At 32.0% G+C, this 26,965-nt stretch overlaps 3 protein-coding genes across 5 annotated transcripts in view; all 3 read right to left on the reverse strand.

Moving 5' to 3' along the window:
- LOC131675541 (uncharacterized) overlaps window positions 1-26,965 on the reverse strand; it is a 459,806-nt gene that overhangs the window by 242,553 nt on the left and 190,288 nt on the right. The window lies entirely within an intron of this gene.
- LOC131675542 (uncharacterized) lies at window positions 8,435-10,915 on the reverse strand. Its single transcript, XM_058954558.1, has 7 exons — window positions 10,816-10,915; window positions 10,645-10,704; window positions 10,267-10,378; window positions 9,646-9,808; window positions 9,378-9,582; window positions 9,037-9,225; window positions 8,435-8,945 (listed from the first exon to the last, which is right to left on the reverse strand). The coding sequence occupies exons 3-7, from the start codon at window positions 10,356-10,358 to the stop codon at window positions 8,722-8,724; spliced, it is 873 nt and encodes a 290-aa protein (XP_058810541.1). The 5' UTR covers window positions 10,359-10,378; window positions 10,645-10,704; window positions 10,816-10,915; the 3' UTR covers window positions 8,435-8,721.
- On the reverse strand, window positions 17,788-20,811 carry LOC131675543 (uncharacterized). The gene is made up of 2 exons (XM_058954559.1): window positions 19,742-20,811; window positions 17,788-17,923 (listed from the first exon to the last, which is right to left on the reverse strand). The coding sequence occupies exon 1, from the start codon at window positions 20,541-20,543 to the stop codon at window positions 19,767-19,769; it is 777 nt and encodes a 258-aa protein (XP_058810542.1). The 5' UTR covers window positions 20,544-20,811; the 3' UTR covers window positions 17,788-17,923; window positions 19,742-19,766.

The raw sequence follows: 26,965 nt of genomic DNA on the forward strand, positions 1-26,965 counted from the left end.
AAAGCTATGGCTAAAATGCCTGAATCATTATCATGAATTTGAGATTTCACTTTTTCGAAAATAATTCGTTTTCTATCACATTTTCCATTTATAATAAAGTATGGAAATAATTGGTTTAAAAATTGTTCACTGCACATAAGCAGTTTATTATTATTTGACGAATCATAAATGTGGATGAAGTTAGAATCGTAATAAATACAAACCCAACTACCCTTTAAACTGTTATGGCAAACATTATCGCAGTTATGAAGGATTTGTAAATGCACTACTACGCGAGAAACAGGTTCAAGCCACTGTCGTCCTGGACATTGCATAATCTGTTGTAGTGATATAATACTTCTTGATTTAAAAATAGGAGGTATTTTTAGAGAGCAGGAATGTAAAATGTGGCAGGAAATTTCGGGGGGTTTGACCGCGCTCCGAGTTCTTCCGCCACAAGGCCTGTTTGGCTCTACCCCCGATTATTTAGGGCGCCAGACCATCGGCTGATTACGGCGATCGTCGGGGGTAAGGACAGTCGGGTTGTCGCGTATCCCGGTCTGCCTAACGGCGACTGCGCAGAGTAAGCAGATGGGGGGGATACGCGTTGTATCCGAGGTTCAGGCCTTTGGTGTCCAACTTTCGATGCTAATTTCCTCCTTGATTAGTGTATGCCGGCAGCTCAGGTGATGACTCCTTAAGTCAGGTCGTGAGGACGTTCGAAATCGCGCGTATTTTACCTAACGAATAATCCGAAAATATAGCGAATTAATAAACCCGTATGTAACCGACCGCGGCTGAAAATCACTAACATGCAACAGGGGTAGGTTATCAAGTAAGATATATATATGTATATAAAGACAATTAATTGTTTTATTGATGCATTAAAAGTTTCTCACATACGAGGTCGGAATAAATGTGGTCGGTAGAATTCTGAATTTTCATTAATCCCTAAGATACAATTTAAACGGTTCCTAAAATGGCGGAAAGGTCAGCGCGAGTAACAAATCGCAATTTTCTTTTATAAGACCTAACGCTCAAATTCGGTTTGCGAAATGGCGGAAAGGTCAGCACAACTAATTAGTCAAAACAATTTACTTCAACGGAACCTACGTTTGTACTAAGTAACTAACGAAAGGTCAGCGCGAATACTAAATTGCAATTTTCTTTTGTAAGACGAACTTAATAAACGTGACGAAAGGTCAGCGCGAATACCAAGTAGCGACTTTCTTTCACAAAACGAACACTTAATAACGTCGACAAAAGGTCAGCGCGAATACTAAGTCGCGATTTTCTCTCGTAACCGAACACTCAATCTATATTCGCGGAATGGCGGACAGGTCAGCACGATCCGGTAGGCACCGGCGTCGACGGATCCACGCGTCGCGACGACCTACAGCACCGAACTAAATAAATTAAATAACTTAACCCGCACTCCGCGATTAATTAAAAATGAGCGGCATTTTGCCTACTTACAAATTTTCCTTGCGATACTGGCAAACAAAATTGGCAACAGAGTGTGTAAGAGGCATCTAGCGCTAAAGGTTCGACGGCGAAAAAATTAGCTGACAGAAGCTCTTTCTCTCCAGATGTCCAATGGCAAAATGGACGAGAATCGGCTTCTCGCGGTCAAAGATCGTTTATCTTCTCCTCTTTCCGAGAAGAAATGTTATTATTGGTCGGTATGCTAATTCGGATATCGGTAGCGCCCTCCGAATTTTTATCATTGGTCCGTATGTAAATTAGAATAATACAACGCCCTCCTTAACTCTCCTACTTTCGCCGTTATTTACTCTCTCTCACCCCCCACTAAGGTATCTATCATTAATTGTCGGAAAAGATCTACCCCTACTCTTATCTATTCGTCTATGCGGACGGAAATCAAATTTTATTCTAATTTGCCTATTGGTCGTGACGTCACTAGCGAATTTTGTCAGATGTTCGAATTCAGTTAGTTAAATTATCATTTAAACCTAAAGGGGGTAGTTGTCGCTCGCCATCATAATAGGGGTGTCGGTCGCGTGCGAATTTTACAATTCGATATTTATTTCGTGTTCATTCTTTTTCAATTTATGATTTAATTTTAATCTCAGAAATACGTATATAATATACGCCGTTTCATTTGTAGCGCCCTCATCTTCGCATTTACATATTATTCTATTATTTTATATTGTCTGTCTCGCTCGCTCTTGTTTCGTCTATTTCGCTCGCTCTGTCTCGCTCGCTCTGTCTCAGTCTGTCTCGCTCGCTCGCTCTCAGTCTATATCGGCGCTTCAAGATGGCCGCTCAGTTTTTCGCGCGTACGCCTCGTGTTCTTGCGCCGGTTGTTGGAGCGCCTCCTGGGGCGCTCCCGTGTCGGTTCTGTGGTGTTGTTCCGGGTGTTTGTGTCTGTGGTCGCTGATTTTCGTGTGTGTGGCGCTCAGGATATCGCCGATGGTGTTCGGCAGCCCGACACAGCTGATTGCCGGCTGCCACTTCATCGGCGATTTTCTGCTCGCCCCAGGAGTGTCAGTGCCTCGTGAGTGTTCGTGTTAGTGTCTGGGAGTGTAACGGATCTGCATGTGTCATCAACATGCATCTCCGTTGCATTTCCCAGTCAGGTTTTGCATTTTTCTTTTGCCGGCCGGCAACACGTGGTCGGGAGTGTCTGTGAGTGAGTGTGTGCGTGCGCTCTCTTTTTCTGTGGTGCGCTCCTTTTTTTTTTGTCTGCTCTTTGAGCGTCCGTCGGATCGCGTTAGACAGTTTGCTTCGTCCATATCTCCCGCGTGGTCGTTCGGACATGGAAAATAATAATTGTTCGGTGTAGGGCGTGTTTAGCTTTATTTTAAACAACCGGTTACGGGGCGGCAAGGGACGGGGATGGCCTTTTCTGAAGTGCTGCAAATAATGCAGCACTCAGGAGGCCTTGTAATGTACCGCATTACAAAAATACTATGAAATAAATTGATATGAATATCTTTCAAATTTGATCCATCTAAAATTATTTGTTTATCCAAAGTACTTAACTTATATCGAAAAGAATCATTTTTATTTCGATCAGCCATAATATTTTGTAAGTAAAAACCAAAGATATATTTACAGAAAAATGAAAATATAAGAACCAACAGTGAAATTTCAATGATTCAACTATAAATTTTGCCATTAAGGTATTAAAATGAGGTTTGATACGATGCAATCAATAAAACAAAACTTTTTACTAGTAGATGGAAGATTGATACAAAAATATATTGTAAAATTTCTCGTAACAATTTCTTTCAATATATATATCACAGTATATCACAGTATATTAATAATAATATAATAATCACTTTAGAGTATTACGTTCTGAAAGTACTTTTGCAGATCAAGTATTGTTTGTCAGTACAGTATAGACTCAGTAAAGAATCAATGATGGTACAAATGCAAATTTATTGCATATAGTAAAGTTTTTTTACTAATAATATAATAAAAAAAGTACGAATATATCACAATAAGGTGCAGTAAAGGTACAGTAATGGTACAATAAATCTGGATAAATAACAATAAAGTACAGTATAGGTGCAGTAGTGGTACAAAATAAAGGCACAATGTAATATATGTTTGCTGTATATAGCTAGTGTATTTTTAAAAGATATCTAAAAGTTTGCATATATACAGAAAATATTTATTATGTATATATAAAAAAATAAATCGAAGGTAGTGAATCAATAAATCTTATGAAACTTAGCCTCGGAGAGAAAACCTGAAAAAAAAGTCTTATTACTTGCTGGTTTTAAAAGTTACAAAAATTTATTTTTAATACGTATACATTTTAATATCAGTGTGAAAACCAATGACATTAAATGAAATTTTATCACTCATAATTATTTTGCACATATACAAATAAAATAAACATTTCAAATTACTTAACATAAGTAGCTGAAATTGCCTTACTGTAATAAATGTTTGTTAATAAACTAATGCATTTGGTGCAATGAATTGAATGAAATTTGAAAGACAGTTAATTCTCTAATGAAGATTGCTTTCAGAAGTTTTACAGAAACTCAATCAAGAAATAAAAATTACAAATATAATAATCTGGGCAGTTAATAATTAATGGAGAGAATGTACGTTGAAAACTAATAAATAAATGCAACTATAAATGGAAATTATAAAAGTACACGACTTGAAAATGAAGAAATATAAAATTAAAACTGATAATTTGCTGATACAATGATTGCAAAAATTGGAATGTGTCTAACTTTTTACTTTTATAGATATTCACATTTTCAGAAAATTTTGAATCCAAATGATATTTTATACTGTGTATGCTTGAACTTTGTATTAATTTACAAACAAATAATGCTTTATTTTATATGCTTAATTACATTTACTGTAAAGGGGCGATACTTATAATGTGTAAAATCAACTATTGATTATTTGTGCAGTTATGGACTGGCTATTACATACAAACAAAAATTAAATGCATGAGTTAAAATGTTAAAAGTATAAAATAAAACTATTTTTCATATTCCAAAGATTCAAAAGACGGTAAGTTCTTGAAATAATCTGAAAGATTTTAACTGTTCGATTACACAGGCCGACAGAATTTGACAAAAATATTTTACCAAGAACCCGAGTATAGTTTTCCGAAGGTTTTTTGCGCGCTGAATCCGAATCCGAGGTCAGAATTACTCTGGTGGCTCCGGTTTTCGAGATATCCTAACCTTAAAGTGCAAAAAACGCGATTTTTGCCTATATTTGAGGTTATGTAGCAAAGAAAAGAAATTTTTTTTCATAAAACTGTATACATCAAATTAAAGTATGAGTTTTCTTCTTTCAAACGCCGTTGAGTATGCTCGGATATCTTTTTTTTTCACGAAGTTACACAAATTTGAAAATTTCAAATTTTATGAATTTAAAAAGCACCACACCATTCAGCCTAAGCTATCTAACAAGTAACCATATTAAAGAGCCACTCACCAATTTAAACCAAACTTGGAAATATGACAAAACACTAAAAAATATTGTGAGCATCGTGCTTCTATTGACAAAATGCTCTCTTACGGGTAGAAACCACCCCTGCCAACCCCTAAACAGGCTCACCCATATAACCCTGGGTAGAGCAAGTTTAATTAACTGCTTTTCGATAAAAAAAACTCATTTTCCAATCACAGGTATGCGTACTAATCTCGACCTAGATAAGCCTCATCCCCAAATACCTACTGAACCCTTTAAAACCACCCCTACCAACTCCTAAGCAGGCACACCCACATGACCCTGGATAAAGCAAGATTAATCAACTGCTTTTCGGTAAAAAAAACTCATTCTCGGGGGTTTTGGAAACCCTTCAAGTTACTATTTTTCGAGCGAAATATTGATTTCAAAAAAATATCCTCCACCATTTTGAATTCGCTATCTGGCGTTCGCCATCTTGGATTTGAAAAAACGAAATTTTGGTAGTATATTCGAACTCAGCGACCTCGAAAACCCCCGAGTACTAATTTCCAACCAAAAATATGCTAATTCTATGATTTTCATCCACCATCTTGAATCTGCCATCTTTTTTAGTGTTTTGTCATATTTCCAAGTTTGGTTTAAATTGGTGAGTGGCTCTTTAATATGGTTACTTGTTAGATAGCTTGGGCTGAATGGTGTGGTGCTTTTTAAATTCATAAAATTTGAAATTTTCAAATTTGTGTAACTTCGTGAAAAAAAAAGATATCCGAGCATACTCAACGGCATTTGAAAGAAGAAAACTCATACTTTAATTTGATATATACAGTTTTTTGAAAAAAAATTTCTTTTCTTTGCTACATAACCTCAAATATAGGCAAAAATCGCGTTTTTTGCATTTTAAGGTTAGGATATCTCGAAAACCGGAGCCACCAGAGTAATTCTGACCTCGGATTCGGATTCAGCGCGCAAAAAACCTTCGGAAAACTATACTCGGGTTCTTGGTAAAATTTTTTGTCGGCCTGTGTTATCATTGTAAGTAGTTCCAATAAAACAATAGAAGCAAAACAAAAAGTTCTAACAACAAAACAATGCAAATTCATCATCCACATGGATAAGATAATAACTCTTGAACAAAATTTTCTTGAATTGAACAAAATAACTTTGAACTTGAAATTTTCCCCTCTGTGTGCAATGATAAAATTACTAAACGTATGCTCACCTAAATTTTTGTAATGAGACTCTTGAGAATACAAAATACTTTTCAACGCCTTTAAAACTAATGCACTTAGTGGGCAACTCAATCAATTGAATCCAATGCATCTGTGAAATAAAATATAAGCTTGAGTAAATCTTATCAATAATCTGAAAAAATAAGAAACATTTTCCGAAATAAAATTTCCATGTGAGAACTTAGTCAGATAAAGAAAATAAATATTTCAATTAGAAACATGTATATACATACACACCAGAATAATATTACTCTTGAGTTTCCATTTGTTATGATCAAAATCTTGAGCTTTTATTTGTTATTGATAAATCTGATCACTTTTACGATGAATAAGGGTGACTAAAAAATTTTTATTCTTCATTTGGAATTTGTATTATTTAAATTTACATATAAAAACGGATCAAAGAAAACTTACAGAACGGATATTAGAGGTTAGAAAAGTATGAACGTTTATAAATTGAGTTTTTTTTTGTTTTGTTTTCGGAGGAACTTAAAGAACTCAGTTAACTATATACCAATAATCAAACTAGCTTTCTCTAATACTATTTTGTAAGATGATATGAGAAGGAATACAAATCACTTCAGAACAATGACACTAACTACAGACAGCACTACTGTACTAGTAGCGTAGCATACACTACAGATACTAATAGGTTATATTCATCAGAAATTTCTATTGACGATATTTTTATTGACTCCCTGAATAAAATGTTGGTTTTACCTTATACTTTTTTTTACTATTAAGATTTTCTGATTTTTTTAATAAAAAAATATTAAGTAATATGATCAAAAATAATAAAAAAAATGAAAAATATCCCATGAATGATGATCATAAAATGGAATTGCCTTAAGAAAAATAAAAAATCAAAGAAACACAGCATTTAATACAATTTTTATTTTTAAATAAATAAATACATTATTTAATTACCTTATAATTAATATTTGTTATTCATGCTCGAATGATTTTAAATGAATGTTTTATGCTAAACTTTGGAAAAATGCTTACTTATAATGGGAATCAAAACAGCAAAATGACATTCTGTTACATACATATCTACTGAACATTAAAACGAGTGAACCTTACCCTGTAACGGTCCTATTTATGAGCTGTTATTAAATCACTGCAACTAGTCTAACGTATTAATCTGTTTAGTCAAAACAATACATTAAGCGGCGCTACCTCACTGTTTACGCGACTGTATACAAATAAGAGTCGAGTCAAAACAAATAGCGTGACGTCACAAATAATAGACATAGATATAATGAATCATAATATTGTGAAAAATATGTTAATTATAGATAATTTGAATATAACAAAGTATCAATTATATAGATTTTAACATACAGATTCACAATATCTTATTCAATCATAAATTTATAACGAATATCGATATGTAAAGTTAATTTATTTATTAACATATGAAATATTAGAAAAATATAAATAATTTATATGTAAAATGAATAAGCATAGAACATGAGTAAGAATTGGTTTCATTAATAACAGCTAAATAACAACTGTTATTAATAAATAAACAACTAATAATTTATTTAAACAATAAGCGATATATAGAACGAAAATATTAAGTTAATACTTAATAATTACAATTTTATGATTTAGAAATCTTAGATAATTAACCTAATAATCGCATATTAAGATTAAAAGAAAACCGTTACAAATATGAAAAATTAGTCATAATTCAAATGTTATTAATTAATTAAAATAATTAATTTTGGAAAATACTTCCAAAATTAATTAACTATAAAGTTATATGAAATTTTAATAATTTTCTATTGTAAATAATGTAATATCACGTTAATTAACTTTATTAGTTAATAACTTTTGACGACACTATTGGCGATAATTATATATTGTATAAAATCAACAAATAACTAGTTCTGTAAAATTTACATATGTAAAAAACTTAATATTAATGGTTATTTACTTGTAAATGAAGAAAAATCATTTCTCAAAATTCGCGAATGTCTCTCGAATTTTCGATGAAATCTCTCCTGCAATAATAAGCGGGAAAATCTGTGTATAAATAGGCCCACCTTTGCACAGGCTAGATTCATTCACTTCTAGCCTTGCAAAGTGAGCGCATGAGTTTGAATAAACTTGGATCAACACCTAAGTTCTTTCTCTCATTGTGATTTACCAAGCAAGACTAACCTTTCCTTATAATTTGAGCTCGACTTATAGAACATTTCGCGCTATAAGAAACTTGGGCCGAATTATATCCTATCCAAGAAAGACTTTAGCTCTGCTTATGGGACAACTCGCACCATAAGAAACTAGGGCATTGTCTGACTTTCCTCGATATTTTATAATTACTTATATATATTTGATTTACTTAATTATTGTATTTGTTTCACTTAGCTTTTAGAGTAAAATCATCGGAAACAAATTCTTACTCATTAGCTAAATTACGAGAGTTCGAATTATTTTTATTTATAAGTGATACGAACATCACAACCCACTATATCACAAAAGTTTCGTGTATCACAAACGAATATGTCAATAATTACAGTTTTAATTTGAATTGAGTCGTAAGGATTAAAATAATAAATAATTTTTAGAAAAGACAGTGTACAAAAAATTACTCCGAGATATTCATAGGTGAACTAGAATTCTGATCATTTTCAGTGACCTTGGGTTCATCTTGAATTTTTTTAGCCTTCTTTACGTTATCTTCACGACTATGCTCTGGGTTCCATCGTTTTAATGGTTTATTGGCAGATGTAACCTCTTTTTCAGTTATCGTTGATTCTTCTGGAAGTACTTGTATGTCAGCCATGCTTCTGCAAATTATACGAAGTTTTCCTAGAAAATATTTAATACATATAGAATTAAAATTTAAAATAGAAAAAATATAGTTGACTGATTGCATATATACATAGAAATATATAAGTACCTTCACGGCTCACAACACCTTTTACCAAAACACAAACTCCTTTCACCATGGTTTTGGGAACATCCTCTGGCTTAAAATTGTTGACATTTAGCTTGTGTACTTTGTCCGTCAGAGATCCTTGTCCAAAGTGCATCTCACCATCTTTATTGTAAGCTCTTGCAACTACAGTCTTAAGGTAAGCCTTTACCTCTGAAAACCAATTAGAAAATATATATATATATATATAAAATTATAAAGAAACAGTGAAGGAGACAAAGAAAGAGAGGAGAGAGAGATATGAGAGAGAGAGAGAAATAGAGAGGAGACGGAGTAATTAAAAGAAAGGAAATAAAAAAGCATACTTATTTCTCCTGTAGCTTTAGCAACATCTGCAAGTTCTATAGCAGATACATTTGGCGTATTCTGCACTGCTACTCGCACATGGAAACCCTTAAAAAGTACTTTGGAAGTTGGGTGAATTGTTATTTCATAGTTCAACAGCTTCTGAGTGTCATGAATTTTTCGTGGCTGGACAATACGACCCTGACAACCATCAAGATGTACAATCTGAAAACAATTGTTTATTAATAAAAAAATACACATTGTAAGGAAAAATAAAAAGAAACGTACTGCTCCTGCTATGAAATTTTTAACTAAATGTTGCACAGTATCCGTGTCCCAAATTAATAGACAAATTCTTTTAAAACCATTGGTGATCGTGGCTTTGAAGAGAGGTTTACCATCGGCTGACTTAGAGTACCCAAGGACTTCTTCTAAGTATCCAACAAATTCACTGAAACATAAATATAGAGTCATTGGAATATTATATATAGACTAATATGAAGACAATTGTATAGCATAATATATATATATATATATATATGAATGAAAAAAATTAAAATTGAAGTAGCGATACCTATACTCATTAGATTAGCTATCATAGTACATATGAATTAGAACTAGCTATACCTATATTGTCTTCTATTATGATAATAGTTTAAATAACAATAACAATATTCATGAATAGTCAACAATAAAAAGTTTACATGAACACATTATTTACATGAAAAAAAATATTACTTATTATTTTATATTTGAAAACAGCATTCAATTTATCAAAACTATCACAGTTAGGCTTGACGCTGATTCTCTTTTTATTACAAAAAATGTACGAAAACAGATTTTTTTAATTTAACAATTCTATAAATATCATAAAGCTAAAGCATCAATAAAAAATATAATAACACTTACACTGAGTAGTCAGTGCCTTCCTCTTCCATGAGATATTGTATATCCTCATTAGAAGTATACTCCACCATATCTCCCAATGAGTTTATAGGCATGATGGATGATCAGATAAAATCTATAAGTAAACAAAATTATTAAAATTCACACATTTTTCACAATTCACTCAAGCAAACAGAAATCTAATTTTTTTCTATTCATAAAGTCATCACGTCTCATAAAAAATGCACTGCGAATGTAATTCGTTTAGTGGTTTACAACAGTAACATCACGGACCACCATCGTGTTCGTTTTTGGGGTTATCAGTTATTAAAATGCAATGCAAAACTATATTTTTCCATCTACTGCTTAAAATAATTATTAAAGAAATAAAATATCACTCACATTAACACAAAAGTAGTAAGAATTTCAGACAACTTAGCCTAAAGCTTAAAAGTCGGTAACCTGTAAAAAAAAAAACACATGAGCCAACTGTCGACTGTCGCGTTCTTGATAAAAAACTGAGGGCACATCTACTGATTAAAATAATTATTAAATAAATAAAATATCACTCACATTAACACAAAAGTAGTAATAATTTCAGACAGACAACTCAGCCTAAAGCTTAAAAGCCGGTAACCTGTAAAAAAACACGTGAGCCAACTGTCGACTGTCGCGTTCTTGATAAAAAACTGAGGGCACAGCAGCATACTTACTAGTATACTGTAGCTATAGGTATATATGGGTAATTCTTGGCTATTTCGATTGACTTGTAACCCTTAGGTTACGGATTTTTTTTTCATTTAGCACAATTGTTGTACACATAAAACTGAGATTTTTCCCACATTTTGGAGACGATACATTAATTATATCAAAAGTTATTAACAATTAAAGAAAAATGATAAAAAATTTTCAAACGGCTATATTTTAAAAACTAATAAAGATATCGAAGTCGGATTTTTTTCAAAATACTTATAATGCCTTAAAATTTCGAAATAATTACAACAATAAACAATAAAAAATTTTTTTCGAAAGTTATTAACTTTTTGTTTAAACAATTGCGAATATCTCAAAAAGTATATTTTTTTTTTGAAAAATTCTTGCTCCTACGTATTCCTGAGGATCGAAATCATTCATAAAATTCAAGAAGACGCCTCGGCGTAAGGCTGCGGTAGCGCTCCAGTGGACTCACGGTCGAAAGCGACCTGACACCGAGGCATCTTCTTTTGATTAGGGCTACGCTTTCCGATATGTCGGGCCCTTGAATTTTATGATTGATTTCGATAGCAAAAATCCTCAGGAATACGTAGGAGCAAGAAATTTCAAAAAAAAATATACTTTTTGAGATATTAGCAATTGTTTAAACAAAAAGTTAATAACTTTCGAAAAAAATTTTTTATTGTTTATTGTTGTAATTATTTCGAAAGTTCAAGGTATTATAAGTAATTTGGGAAAAATCCGATTCGGTATCTTTATTAGTTTTTTAGATTAAAGCTAAAGTACCTTTCGACCGTGAGTCCGCTGGAGCGCTACCGCAGCCTTACGCCGAGGCGTCTTCCTTTGATTAGGGCTACGCTTTCCGATATGTCGGGCCCTTGAATTTTATGATTGATTTCGATAGCAAAAATCCTCAGGAATACGTAGGAGCAAGAATTTTTCAAAAAAAAAATATACTTTTTGAGATATTAGCAATTGTTTAAACAAAAAGTTAATAACTTTCGAAAAAAATTTTTTATTGTTTATTGTTGTAATTATTTCGAAAGTTCAAGGTATTATAAGTAATTTGGGAAAAATCCGATTCGGTATCTTTATTAGTTTTTAAAATATAGCCGTTTGAAAATTTTTTATCATTTTTCTTTAATTGTTAATAACTTTTGATATAATTAATGTATCGTCTCCAAAATTTGGGAAAAATCTCAGTTTTATGTGTACAACAATTGTGCCAAATGAAAAAAAAATCCGTAACCTAAGGGTTACAAGTCAATCGAAATAGCCAAGAATTACCCATATATATATATATAGCTAATAACTAATAGCTAGCTAGCATCTCTTATTATATTTGTTTTATACTTTACTTATACTAATAAAATACAATATCGTTTTTATTATTTTTATATATTATTAATATATATTATTGAATTCATTAATATATATTAGCTCATTAATACTCATTAATATATATTATTGAAAGGTCTGATTTAGTTTAGATAGATTCTAATTCCAAAGGTGTAAATTAAATCATCTCAAATCAAGATAAAATTATCTCAAATCAAGAGAAAATAGATTATATACGCGTGAGACAGTCTGACGGAGAAACAGACACAACATAAAAAAAATGCTTCCAAAATATAAAAAGCTTTATAAAAAATATATCGATTGACGTTATTCTTTGTTTAAATAAACAGTAATAGCATAGTCTTTTAACACCACCGAAAATTAATCAGTTTTTTCTATACTACAGAGCAAAAAAAAAAAAAAATTCAGAATATCCGAATATATAGCCATCTTACTGTAAAAGTGTCGGGCGCTATTGCAGGCCTACTCGCCTGCGTGTCGCGACCGCGACACTTGATACTCATTCAAAGAATGACTATTATTTGACATGAATCTGTCATGGAGAATACACTGACATTGAGTCTCTCAGGAACATCATCCGTACTCAAAACATATTATTTTCCACCGATCGAATTGATACCAAACAAAAAATACGTTCTTGGTCTAGTTGGGCTATTAACATTTAATTCAATACCAAACATTGACGTTGGTTATAATAAGTTTTACATTGAAGGTCAAGAAGCTATCACTTTACCAACTGGTAGCTACGAAATAGAAGATATTGAAAGCTTTCTCCAAGAACCATTAGCATCTAAAGGTATATCGTTTAGCCTGAAACGAAATAATAATACTTTACGTAGTGTGATTCAGTGCAGTCAAAAAATACATTTTGAACCAGAAGATTCTATTGGATCAATTTTAGGCTTCACTAGACGTGTGCTCGTTGAAAACGAAACACATAGTTCTGACTTACCCGTCACTATTCTCAAAGTCGACGCTTTACGTGTAGAGTGTAATATTACTACAGGCTCTTACATAAACGATCGCAAAGTACATACTATATATGAATTTTTCCCAGCAGTCCCACCTGGATATAAGATTATAGAAGTTCCCTCTTAAGTCATTTACCTTCCAGTCGCTGTGAGGAGCATTCATCATTTTCAAATTCGTATAGTTGATCAAGACGGAAACCTAGTTAACTTTCGAGGAGAAGTCATCACAGTGCGAGTACATATAAAGACCATATCTTAGTAATGGGTATCATTTACAATATAAAGTCCGGTCGAGGCTATATTAAGAGACAAAAATGTCAATCAACAACCAGTCAACAGCGAGCTATCAGACCGCTCACACCTCAGAACAGGCAATTCCTGAAAAGCTTGAGACTGAAAGTCGTTGAAAATCGTGGAAGAAAATATTGTGCATATTAGTGTGCTGTATAAAACAACAACAACAATATGGAGGGAATTCTAGATATTCATTTAGGTGTCGCTTTCGATGAGTCTATAGCTCATTATGAAGTTCATACGCATCAGCCTTATTCATTATCATATTTCAATAATAGTGATGAAATCCATATAGCAATTCAACATCAAGATTTATCTCTGCTTCCATCACGCAGTATGATTCATATTTGTGGTCGGTTGACCAAGCCGGACGGTACTACGCCAGTGGAGAACACTTTATTAGTCAACAACGCCCTCTGTCATTTGTTCGAGGAAATACGATATAAAATAAATGCTATTGAAATTGATAAAGTGAAAAATGTAGGCTTAACGAGCCTCATGAAAAATTTGCTTTCACTCAATCCATGTCAAAGCTCTATCGCTGAAAATGCCGGATGGAATGGTGATAACAATGAAGTTTTAATATGTAACGCTCAAGGTTTTTTTGATGTGACTATCCCTCTCAGTATGTTGCTGGGCTTTGCTGAAGATTATCGGAAAATTGTAGTCAATGTCAGACATGAACTTATTCTCACAAGATCAATAGATGATTTGAATGCTATTTTAAGTATTCCAGTAAGGAATCCTGATGCTTCAGAAAAATCAAAAATTACTTTAACTAAGGTTGAATGGTTGATGCCATATGTGATGGTTGCAGACAAAGAAAAAATCAAATTACTTAATCAGATTGGACGAGATCGTGCAATTACTATGAGTTATCGTACTTGGGAAATGTATGAGTATCCAAAATTACCTCGTACATCAAAGCATGTTTGGAGTGTTAAGACTTCCAATCAATTGGAAAAGCCTCGCTTTGTTATTTTAGCTTTGCAAACTAAACGTAAAAGTTTAGCAAGTGTTAATTCTAGTAATTTTGATCATTGTAATATTAGTAATGTGAAGCTATTCCTCAATTCACAATGCTACCCGTATGGAAATCTCAATTTAAATATCAATCAAAATCAGTTTGCTGTTCTCTACGATATGTATACTAATTTTCAAAACGCTTACTATGGGAAAGAAAACGAGCCGTTACTCAATAAAAAGGATTTCATTAATAAAGTGCCGTTAATAGTTATAGACTGCTCCAAACAAAATGAAACATTAAAAAGCGCTCCAGTCGATGTTCGCCTAGAATTTGAAACTCGGACCGATTTTCCTGAAGATACTGCAGCCTATTGCTTAATATTACACGATCGTATTGTACAATATAATCCAATTAGTGGTGATGTTAAAAAATTAGTTTAAAATTAACAAGACATTATATGATCAATGTACACAATGCTTTTCAATAAAAAAATAAAATTATATATATATATATATATATATATATATATACATATATATATATATATATATATATATATATATATATGGGTCAGAATAACATCTTTTTAAAAAAGTGTGCGCACGGGGTCAACCGATCGGCCTGAAACTTGGAATATATATTCTGCATTACAAAAAAGTAAATTTCCCCAAATTTCAGCCCTCTAGGTCCAAAATAACGCCCTCAAGACTGTTTTAAAATTCGAAAAATCACCTTTTTTAAGCCATTTTCGGTCCATATTCAAACACCTCCCAAATCTCAAGTTTTTAAGCTACAGAAACGGGCGGGGTCGCATTTTCTTCGTCTCTTTAAGGGCTTTCCAACGAAGTAATATAAGATGAAGGTTTTACCAATACCAAGAAGCCTAGAGGCTTGTAACTGAACTGTAATTTTCACGTTTTTCGCTGATCTTTAAAGTCCTGTAGTATCGTTGGTTCTCAATAATTCTCATTTTTGAACGACAGTATTGGATAGCTCTTGAAAAGACAAAGAAAATACGATCCCGCCCGTTTTTCTAAACCTAAATGCAAGGGAGCTACGTCTTGTCAAAGTCAGCAATTTTCGCTGTAAATAGCGTTCTAGGCTAATTTTGAACCCGTCGGAAATTTTTCTATCAAGCTCGAGCGAGCTGAAAATTTCAGGGAATACTTATTAAGTGTTCCCAAACAAGGTCCAATATGTTTGACGGAGTATATCGAGCGTTTAGTCCTACTATAAATCCACTAAAATATCCGATTTTCCTCTTCCCGGCAGTTAACAAAACAAGCATGGGCAAGCTATCTAATGAATTTCTTGTGGCCTCCAAAATAATCCTTGTTTTCGGCTTATTACAATCAAGGGACTGCGTGAAATAAGGGCCCTCAATCGCAATGTGGATCTATCAATTGAGTTTTTAAAAGTACCTCCAACTGTTTATCAACATTCTTGATTATTGTTGCTTATTCGAAAAATGCCGATTCAAATTAATAAATTGTGCATTTTTTGTGAAGAAGAAATCTCGAAAATTTCAAATATTTATATATATATATATATATATATATATATATATATATATATATATATATATATTTACATTTATATTCGATGAAAGTACAACAAATGCTCTTCCATCACTTTTGTAAGGGGTCGTCGTTACACATTACTTGAATTCATAAACAAAATGAATTTTAACTAAAAATAACTTACAGCAATCATTCATCCAATTATTTTTTAATAATAGTTTTCTTAAAATTATAAACTAATCTTAACGGTTTCTTTATTTAAATCAAAAGAATATAGTTTGACTTTCAAAGTATCTTTATCGATGGGTTCAACATAATGGATTTTTCTAGTTCCAGTCACAGTTTTTGCAGAATTGAATCTTTTGGTTAGTTTCTTGTTCCATGCTACAATTTCACTCTCATTAACATAAAAGCATCTGCAACGTAATACAATTTTATTTAGTTACTTATTCACAACATGAATCGTGAAAACAAATCTTACCGAACAGCTAATTTGAGCGTACTCAAGTGGTTGTACATTTGAATTGCATTCAAAATTTGAGTTCCTTGTAAAGAGGCTTTTCGAATCAGCCGTTTAATAAATCCTCCTATGCCATCACATACGCTCTTTCCGTGTGAAGTAGCGAAGAAATTATATTCTTCTATTATTATTCCGAAGTCTTCTGCATGGAAGCACAAGTTAATAAAATGATTCCTATAAGAAAGATCATTTGAATTAGGGTGGGTAGATATGTAAACTGTTAAGATAATCTCTTTAAATTAATATTAATAAAAGTTGATTAACAAAATTATAAAATAATAAAAAATTTATTAAAGAATGTGAGCTTACTTGTTTTTAAATTGTGTCGGGGCACCATCAGAAAAATGAATTAATTTTTTAATCCAAGGAAATTTTATTTTGATGTCATCTATTATTACTTTCATGAATTTATTAATCGAGTAAGCCTGATGAACTAAACTTTCTGAAATTACGCAAAATGTTTGATGTTTTAATTCATCTGATGTTTCCTCTTTGTAATACACTGCTGTAGTAAATAATGTGGCAGATGAATTGTTAAAGTAGAATCCTTGAGTTGAATTTTGACTTATGTATGCATAGTTTTCGGCGAAATCCATAATAAACAATCCATTATCTTTGCCTAAAGTCTTTTTACAATGTACGAAATAATCTTTTTGAGCCGAAGAGACAAAGTGATGATCAGTAAGCTTATAAATATCCTCAACTAATTCATCTAAAAAGACATTGAAAGGTTCTATGAAGTTCTTGAGCGAAACTCGTTGATTTGTTGATTCTTCTGAAGTATTATTTTTTAATGATACAGAAGTCCATATACTATAAGATATATCATTTATATTCTGATCATTTATTTTAGACAATAGAAACTCACGAATTCCATTTTGCTTAAGACAATCATCACATTTTTTTAACATGCATTTTTTTTCTTCAACAGAGCATACGCCAGCCACCATAGCTTCTTTGTAATTTAATGATGGCAATAGTGCAGATAATTTCAACTTTACATTTTGATGCTCTTGGCAAACACATATGTTGTGTGTGCCAGGTTGTCCTGCAAAAACACATTGCTCAGGTTTACATTTAGCAAAATATGCTAAACATGGTACAGTTTCGTAATTTCTGTCATCAATCGAATTCTTGTAGAGATCTGATATATCATGAATTATAATTCTTTTTTGTTCAAGTACGTCTGGTTCGCCAGGTTTTTTTATGGTTACATATTCCTTCATGCCACTGCACATTATACTATTTTTATCGTCTAAATAATAAGATTCAATATCTTGTTTCACCTCAAGGGGAACTCGAAGATATGATTTTTGTACCTTGCGACCAAGAATGCCTGAAAAATAAAATATAGACACAAATTGGCTCGGAGCAACATAAAATAAATCAATAACTATTATTATTCCGACTGTTATTTAAAAAAATTATTATTAGTAGAACGATTAAACATAACTCATAACCAGTAAAAATGTACTCTTTTGAATAAAATTAAAGGATTGCGAGCTATGTTTTTATGTTATTTTCAGAAAAGTGTTTGATAATTTTTAGAAACAATATCATTATAAAAAATAGCGACGTTCATACGAAAACTAGAACTTTTGAGAACTAATGAAAATTTGCCTTATTCTAAATTACGTACGAATCTTGAAATAGTTATGAAGAAGCAATTTCTGACTGTGATTGTCGAAATTCAACAATTTTATCGGTTGCTATTTTTCTTACGAGATTTTTAAGATAAGTTTGAAATCACCGAACTTTGTATGAAATTCTAGAAGTGCTAGTTCTAGTATGGCACTTCCATAGAATTATTGAACAATAATATTTCTCGAATATTTCACAATTTTATCCAACTAGAACTTCAATTTTCAAAATTTTCTAAATCTATTTTAAAAAGTTTTAATGAATCTAGCCATTTGAAAATGGTATAGAGACTTGCTAAATATTTTCTAATATCTTTTACAACTGAAGAAAGAACAGGCACTTCCATGTATTCTTACGCAAGATAATTAAGATGGCTTTCCACCTCAAAAGTGACCAAAAAATAAAAAAACTAATTTTAGGGTTATTGCAGAAATATAATTTACAGATCCCGTAGAATGAGAAAAAACAACTCTTGATATGAAAAATAATTTTTATCCAAGAAAAATACCAATAAACCAGGAATTAATAAAAAAAATTCGTATTTTGTCGATTTTTAAGTTTAGGATAACTCTACATTCATATGAATTCTTATAATTGTTGCAAAAATTGGTTTAATGGTGTGAATAAAGATTTGAATATGCATACAAAATACATTTTCTTTTTTTAGAAATTTGATTTCACATTGCATGTGATGCCGACTTGTGATTAATGTCTGATCAGTCTCGCCGTGTTTGGTTAGTTAGAAAATGAACATAAAGAAACAAAAAATATTCAGCTAGAAATATTTCTACTGATATAGTTGTTTATTGTAGTTTGTTGTTATGATTTATTCCACGAGAAATCAGGTGATTTCTCACATGAGAAATGACATGATGTGATGTCATATAGTAAATCACTCTAAAAAACGCGACAAATTGAGTTCAAATAAAAAATCACTTACTAAATTAATAAGATAATACATGTTCAATTGTTATCAAAAATTATAGTAGCTTTTTATTTTTTTTCAAATCAAAATAAGAATAAAATTTCACAATTTTTAAAATATATTCAAGAAAGTATAACATTATGCCATAATAAAATAACTCTGATCTCTCCAAATAAAAAAACATCAATATGTTTGGAGGATCTTTTTATATTTTCAAAATTTTTGTAAATCTGTATTTAAATAGAAAGATGATTGTTGGAAATAATGAAATATATTGAGTTGAATTAATTTTCCAATAACTCTAAGAAAGCAATAAATTAAATCATGTAGATTAAATCATACAATTTTTTTTATTATCAGGTTTTTACTTTGATATAGGTTTCATACAAAAACTAGTACTTCTATTTGTAACGTAAAGACATACACTTTCATGATCATTTACAGATTTTAAATTTAAAACCTAGTTCTCATTCAATCAACATTCTATAAACTTAAAACATATGTTTAATTAATAATTATTACTATGTTTAATTATTCATTAATTAATAATTATTCATACCAAAATGTTGTAATAGCATCTGTACGTACCAAATGAATTCTTTACTTTCTTAGCTTAAGCGTATATGTAGTATGTGCAATTGAAATATTTGGATACTGTTGTGAAGCTCCAATTATCTGGCAGCAAAGTTAATAAACTTATTTTTTCTCCAACATTTTTGCTTTCATTATATTTCAATTTAATACCAGTAATCATGTCATTGAACCAAGAACTTTCATTTTGCATTTGTTGCAAATTTTCAAACCGAGGTATTTGAACACCATAAGCTTCTTCAAAGCTTTCAGAAACTTTACATGCAACATCTTCTACTATATTAATTCCATTTGTCGCTATTCGATCATTATTCAACTTTAATCTTTTAAAAGGTGGAATACCACATACATCCAATATCGCATCAAAGTTTCTCTTCTTTTGACTAGCAGTATCGTAACTTGATCCTGCTGTACTCTCAGTATTTGGAGATTCACTGCTATTGTTTGAGAATTCTGTACAAGAGTTAATGATTGGTGGTTGGGATGATAATTTTTCTTTCGCATATTCTATAAATTCAGATTGAATTTGATTTTCACATGCATTACATATTTTGTGGTCAGTCGTATATTTTTTGTTGTGAACTGTTTCCAAAAATGAAATGAATTCCAAATTTAAAATGACAAGACCACTGTTCATTTTAAATCTATGTTTTTCATAAGGATCTACACAATTCAAGTATTCTGTTTGATAATCACTAATTGACTGATTTAATGTTGATAAACAATTTGTACATATTTTATGACCTGCTATTAAATTGATCTTACACTCTTTAGCTCTCAAAATTAAATCTAACTTCATTTCTTTCAATCCAGAAGTGATATTCTTATCACGATGTTTATCCCAAGGATTGCAACATTTTTTTTTGATTCACTGAATAGTATTTTATGAATTTTTCACTGTGATAACCGCAAATACTTTTATTTTGTAAATCTTGAGCACCAGGTATTCTGGAGTATAAAAGTTGAATACTTTCATCATCCAAATCTTTTATATTGAAAATATTTTCATCAGACTTTTTGCTATAAATTTTTAAAAAGCAAGGTTCATTCGTGTGTAACCCAATGGAACACTGAGATGTAGTTTCCATAATAATATTTTCCTGTCAAATAGTAAGTCAAAAACTTTTAAAATAAAAAAAAACACGTTAAAGAAACTTTATATACCATGAAAATATATGAATTAATGAATTAAATAAAACAAATTTATTATGAGCACATCAGACTCTGGTATAGTTAAATGTAAATATAGCTAGATTATTAGCAAAGAAATAGCGTTGATAGAGGGGTCGATATACGATATCCGAATGCCCAAGCAAAAGTGTCCCACCTAGTGGCGACAACTAAAAATAGTCGGAATTATACCAAACAAACACCCATAACTTACATACCGTTGTACATATGTCAAATAAACACGTAGAAGAAGTAAAGCTCATACATATTCTATTAGTTCCAATATTTTTACTACTTTATGATTCTTTTTATTTATTATATTATATTTTTATTTATTATTTTATATTTTTTATTTATATTTTTATTTATTATTTTATATTTTTTATTTATATTTTTATTTATATTTATATTTTACTTTTATTTTATTTTTATTTTTATTTTTATTTTTATTTTTATTTTTATTTTTATTTTTATTTTTATTTTTATTTTTATTTTTATTTTTATTTTTATTTTTATTTATACTTTTTATTTATTATTTTATATTCTATTTATGCTAGACATTAATTTTAAAAATCACCGCTTTCGCAGCTCTGCAATGGTATCCCAGTGTTATCATGAATTTTTAAACTTCATTATCAAAATTTTGTTCTCACACCATATTAATAACTTACAAAAAACAAATAGTTTTTTTCCAATTCAACTACATATTTTTTTATGAAATATTGTTCGTTTTATAAACAAATGACTTTTGTTACTTTTCCGTAAAATGCAGATTCGGAAAGTTATGAAAATTTAAACATTGAAAATTAACCATTTTTTACTTTTTTTCCAATTACTAATCTATCTCGAGTAAGACATTTATATTTCGCAAAGCATTCAGTAAAATTTCTTTTTTCTCTTTGTAAATACAATTGTTATTGAGAAAAAATTTAATAGGAATAATGAAATTCATGAATTGTTGGTCATAATACGATGTAAACCCTCCTGAAAATTTGAGGGTAAGAAGTATCGGTTGTTTTTCGATTTCCACAGCAACCATATGAAATATTTTTCATGTCAGAACTTACACAGGAGTATTCATTAATACTTGTATATGAACTTGCATACTAGAATATAGTACCGATATTGCACTGCGTATCGTTTTTTTGTCGTATAAAGTAATATTTATATATGAACGTCATAAGGATTTCATAAGACTTTCATATGATTTTCATATATATATTTTAAGCCGGAATAAGCAACAATAATCAAGAATGTTGATAAACAGTTGGAGGTACTTTTAAAAACTCAATTGATAGATCCACATTGCGATTGAGGGCCCTTATTTCACGCAGTCCCTTGATTGTAATAAGCCGAAAACAAGGATTATTTTGGAGGCCACAAGAAATTCATTAGATAGCTTGCCCATGCTTGTTTTGTTAACTGCCGGGAAGAGGAAAATCGGATATTTTAGTGGATTTATAGTAGGACTAAACGCTCGATATACTCCGTCAAACATATTGGACCTTGTTTGGGAACACTTAATAAGTATTCCCTGAAATTTTCAGCTCGCTCGAGCTTGATAGAAAAATTTCCGACGGGTTCAAAATTAGCCTAGAACGCTATTTACAGCGAAAATTGCTGACTTTGACAAGACGTAGCTCCCTTGCATTTAGGTTTAGAAAAACGGGCGGGATCGTATTTTCTTTGTCTTTTCAAGAGCTATCCAATACTGTCGTTCAAAAATGAGAATTATTGAGAACCAACGATACTACAGGACTTTAAAGATCAGCGAAAAACGTGAAAATTACAGTTCAGTTACAAGCCTCTAGGCTTCTTGGTATTGGTAAAACCTTCATCTTATATTACTTCGTTGGAAAGCCCTTAAAGAGACGAAGAAAATGCGACCCCGCCCGTTTCTGTAGCTTAAAAACTTGAGATTTGGGAGGTGTTTGAATATGGACCGAAAATGGCTTAAAAAAGGTGATTTTTCGAATTTTAAAACAGTCTTGAGGGCGTTATTTTGGACCTAGAGGGCTGAAATTTGGGGAAATTTACTTTTTTGTAATGCAGAATATATATTCCAAGTTTCAGGCCGATCGGTTGACCCCGTGCGCACACTTTTTTAAAAAGATGTTATTCTGACCCATATATATATATATATATATATATATATACATATACATATACACTATATATATTGTTAGAATTTAATACAAACTACTTATAATCATAGAGAGAGAGAGAGAGAGAGAGAGAGAGAGAGAGAGAGAGAGAACAGCATCCACACTAAACGGCGTACGCACCTAGCAAGCTAGAGACGCTACCCCCTCTCCGAGGGCCCAAACTTAGCCAGCATAAGCTTACTATGCTCCCTACTATAGAAGGAGAATGAGAGAAACCATCATATAGCTTACTAAATACCCTACCAACTTCTACAGCATCCTACCTTAATAACCTCTGTAGGTGGGTGTGGGTGGGTGGAGTAGGTGGATGGGTGGTTGGGGAAGGCACTCTGTCGGAGGGCCTACTGGCAGATCCAATAAGCGGTGATGTGAAGAAATTAGTTTATATAGTTTACTCTCTAAATAAATTGGAATTACTACAATTAAATATAAGCTGTAACGGGGTTGCTTACCGTTTAATTATTTTTATTCGCGCGAATTCATTAAAGGGCGAATGTAATCATCTATGCTCAATACATAATCCGGAGAGCATGGGGAAACAGGTGTCAGTCAACCGATAGATCTACTAATCTACGAAAATGAGTGGAAGCAATATGGAATAAGTCGAAAGCACTTGTTAATAACACGAACAGAACCTTTTATTGTCTATCAAATGTTACATTGGATCGGCCCGCGTGTTTATGTTGACATCGGCGCTCGCTCATCGACAACACACAGTGTCGGGACGCTCGCTGCTCTTTTTTAACAGAGCTATTACATGCACGCTTCGAACACGAGAAATTAATTGTTATGCATGCAATCACGATCGCGAGATTAAGCTGGCCAGCTTACCTTTGTTTTGCGGACGCTCGAAGATGACACCAATAAGTCGCACTCGAGAAAAGGGCTATTGTTTGTTTGTGTCGCGGGTCGCGAACTTACACACATCGTGGCTTCGCCCTCGATGGCGAAACCTCACGCACGCACTAGCGTTATCACAGTGCACGGTGCTTTTGTCTGCTGGCTCAAGCCTTCGCCCTTGGGAACTACACGGCACCTCGGCTGCGACGGTCTCTGGAATTCTAGTCTGGATGCTTTGCGAACGGAATTCGGCTCCGGTAACTCGGGTAGCGACAGCTGATTTCGTACACACGGGCGAACTCGTTGATGGTCAATGCTTCACTGGTTCAATTTCAAGCGCGCGCGTTCCGTCTGCTCGCGTGCCGAATTCCTTCGTTACGTTCCTAATCTCCCCAGTAGGTGCTGCCCCTGCGAGCAGCAATTAGGTTATATTATTAGCGCTAATTCTACGTTTACCGTTACAAAGCTAAATAAATTTAAATGTGTAACATACAGTACATCATGTTAAATTTTATGAATAAAAGCATTTAATTTTAAATATAAATTGGAATTAATACAATTAAATATAAGCTAAATAAATTTAAATATGTAACATTCAGTACATCACGTCAAATTTTATGAATAAAAGCATTTAATTGTAAATATAATAATAATTTAATTTTAAATATATAATACCTAATCATAACAGCATATGTAACTCTCTCTTTCTCCCTCTCTCTATCTCTCTACCACTAGTTCTCTCACTCTCTCACTTCTTTCTCTCCCTCTCTCTAATTAAAACAGTTAATAATTTTATTTATTTTAATTTATTTTATTGAAAATTTATATTAATTATTACAAAAACAATATTATTTTATTTTATTTTGTCTTCTTTCTTCTTATACGTTCCTACTACCTTGAGAGGGCGAGTCGGCTTTCTCGTTGTCGGTTCAGCTGGAATTATAATTATTCTACGCTGAATAGCCTCACTACTCTTGATTTGTGGCTTCTTCGGCATAGTTCTCTGTAAAATATTAAAAATATTAATTAATTTTGTTTAAAATAAATGCATAAAATATATAAAATATATTTCTTACCTTGGTAGACAAATCAATTGCCTCATCTTGTTATAAAATGTCGAGCGAAGGCATCGATGATGTTGCAGACGCAGACGTAGATGACGCAGAGGTAGACGATGCTGACGTAGACGACGATGACAACGTCTCCGATACTGAAGATGATGCAGATGAGGGCGACGCTGATGACGATGATTCTGCTGGAACTAATCTTTTTTTTATTTTGGCCGCTAATTCATCCTGCACCGTCTTGGCCAGCTCAGCTTTTCTCTTGCGCTCTAATCGTGAGAATTCTTGTTTTTTTCTCATTATTTCTGCGCGCTTCTGGCGACATAGCTGCGCCCTCACTCGCTCTTCTACGGTCTTCTCAATCTGATAGGCCAATTGTTGTGCGACCAGTCTTTCAGTCATTGATTCTTTGATCCACTGAAAATGAAAAATCTATATAAGTATATGTATAGAATTAAATAATAATATTAATATACTTACTTCACGAACAATCGCAATAATCTGGGTGAGTTGGGCAACGTGTTGTGCGTTGCCTGCACACCTAAGCAACAGAAAATAAATAAATAAATATTTAAATATTAAATATTAAATAATATAAATAAAAAGACCTTACTACGTTTAAAATAACAATGAGCAGCCGATACAGCAGCATTAGTATTCTGTAAATTATAATTAAAAATTAATAAAATTATACATATATAATTATTTTTAATTTTTAAAATGATTACTTACGGTTTCTAGAAGCTGACAAACATTAATTATAATTTCCATTTTCACTAACACAAATTTTTTATACAAATAAATAGAAAAACTAATTTCACAATGTGCTATGACTAACTCGATGTTTGCCTTGAGACTGACCGTCGAAAATCCTACCGAACGCTTGTAATAATAACAGATAATATTTTTCTACAATATGAAGTATAAGATAAAGAGGGTTGGTAGCAAAGCAAAGCTGCTCTCTTTTTCTCTCTTCCGGAAAGTAGTGGAGAAGCTTGATCATCCTCAAACCAGCTGTGATCTACTTTTGTGATAGACATAGTCAACTTAACCCATTAACGACCAAGACGGTCGATTTTAGACTAACTTTTCGTAGCTGAATTTCAGGTACTCATCGAAGTAATAACTGGGTCCGACATATCAATCTTTATGTATTTTTGTCTGCTGAATCAGAATCTGGGCTTCAAATTCGAAAATTTCTATTGCAAAAAAAGATATGGCGATTTTTTTGCAAAAAAATCTGAAAAAAAATCGCATTTTCAAACTTTATGATTTTTTTTCAGGCAGAAATCGCATGAATTCGTGGTGAAATCATCAACCATCGGTGCACAAATTTGTTGAAGTTTAACGATAAATTTTTACATATATGTATTTTTCGTCAAAATGGCGGCCAAAATGCAAAAAATTGCATAAAATCGCATTTTTTGTTATATTTTTTTCTCGAAAACTAACGGATTAAACAAAAATTATCTAAGAATAAAAATGTCTTAGAATTGATCAGGGAATACTCTCAAATTTTTTCAGATTTTTTTGAGACAATTTTTTATTTTTTGAAAAATGCTAAAACCTAATTTTTGAAAAATGTCTGCAAAATATCTGAAAAAATTTGAGAGTATTTTTTGATCAATTCTAAGACATTTTTATTCTTAGACAATTTTTGTTTAATCCTTTAGTTTTCGAGAAAAAAAATAATGAACAAAAAATGCGATTTTTTGCAATTTTTGCATTTTGACCGCCATTTTGTCGATAAATTCAGATATGTAACAAATATCTATCTTGACTCTACAGTGATTTTTTACTCTTTGCATAACCCAGAGACAACGGCGTGGACGTGGTAAAAAAATGTCTCCTTCGGGGTGCTTTTTTACCGTGAGTCCCCTTGCCTCTCACTAGTCGGGGTGCCTTTTTACCGTGAGTCCCCTTGCCTCTCACTAGTCGGGTTGCTTTTTTATCGTGAGTCCCCTTACCTCTCACAAGCACCT

Source organism: Phymastichus coffea, unplaced genomic scaffold, assembly GCF_024137745.1.
Source record: "Phymastichus coffea isolate CEN01 unplaced genomic scaffold, Cenicafe_Pcof_1.1 PCOF00025, whole genome shotgun sequence".
NCBI classification, from domain to species: domain Eukaryota; kingdom Metazoa; phylum Arthropoda; class Insecta; order Hymenoptera; family Eulophidae; genus Phymastichus; species Phymastichus coffea.

What these genes read in the sequence shown, in the direction of transcription:
- LOC131675542 (XM_058954558.1), bottom strand. Translation starts at nt 10,358, where the DNA reads ATGCCTATAAACTCATTGGGAGATATGGTGGAGTATACTTCTAATGAG. An exon ending in GAAGGCACTGACTACTCAGT is followed by an intron (nt 9,809 to 10,266) that starts GTAAGTGTTATT and finishes TTTATGTTTCAG; the next exon opens with TGAATTTGTTGGATACTTAG. An exon ending in AGGTGTTGTGAGCCGTGAAG is followed by an intron (nt 8,946 to 9,036) that starts GTACTTATATAT and finishes AATATTTTCTAG; the next exon opens with GAAAACTTCGTATAATTTGC.
- LOC131675543 (XM_058954559.1), bottom strand. Translation starts at nt 20,543, where the DNA reads ATGAAGTTAGATTTAATTTTGAGAGCTAAAGAGTGTAAGATCAATTTA.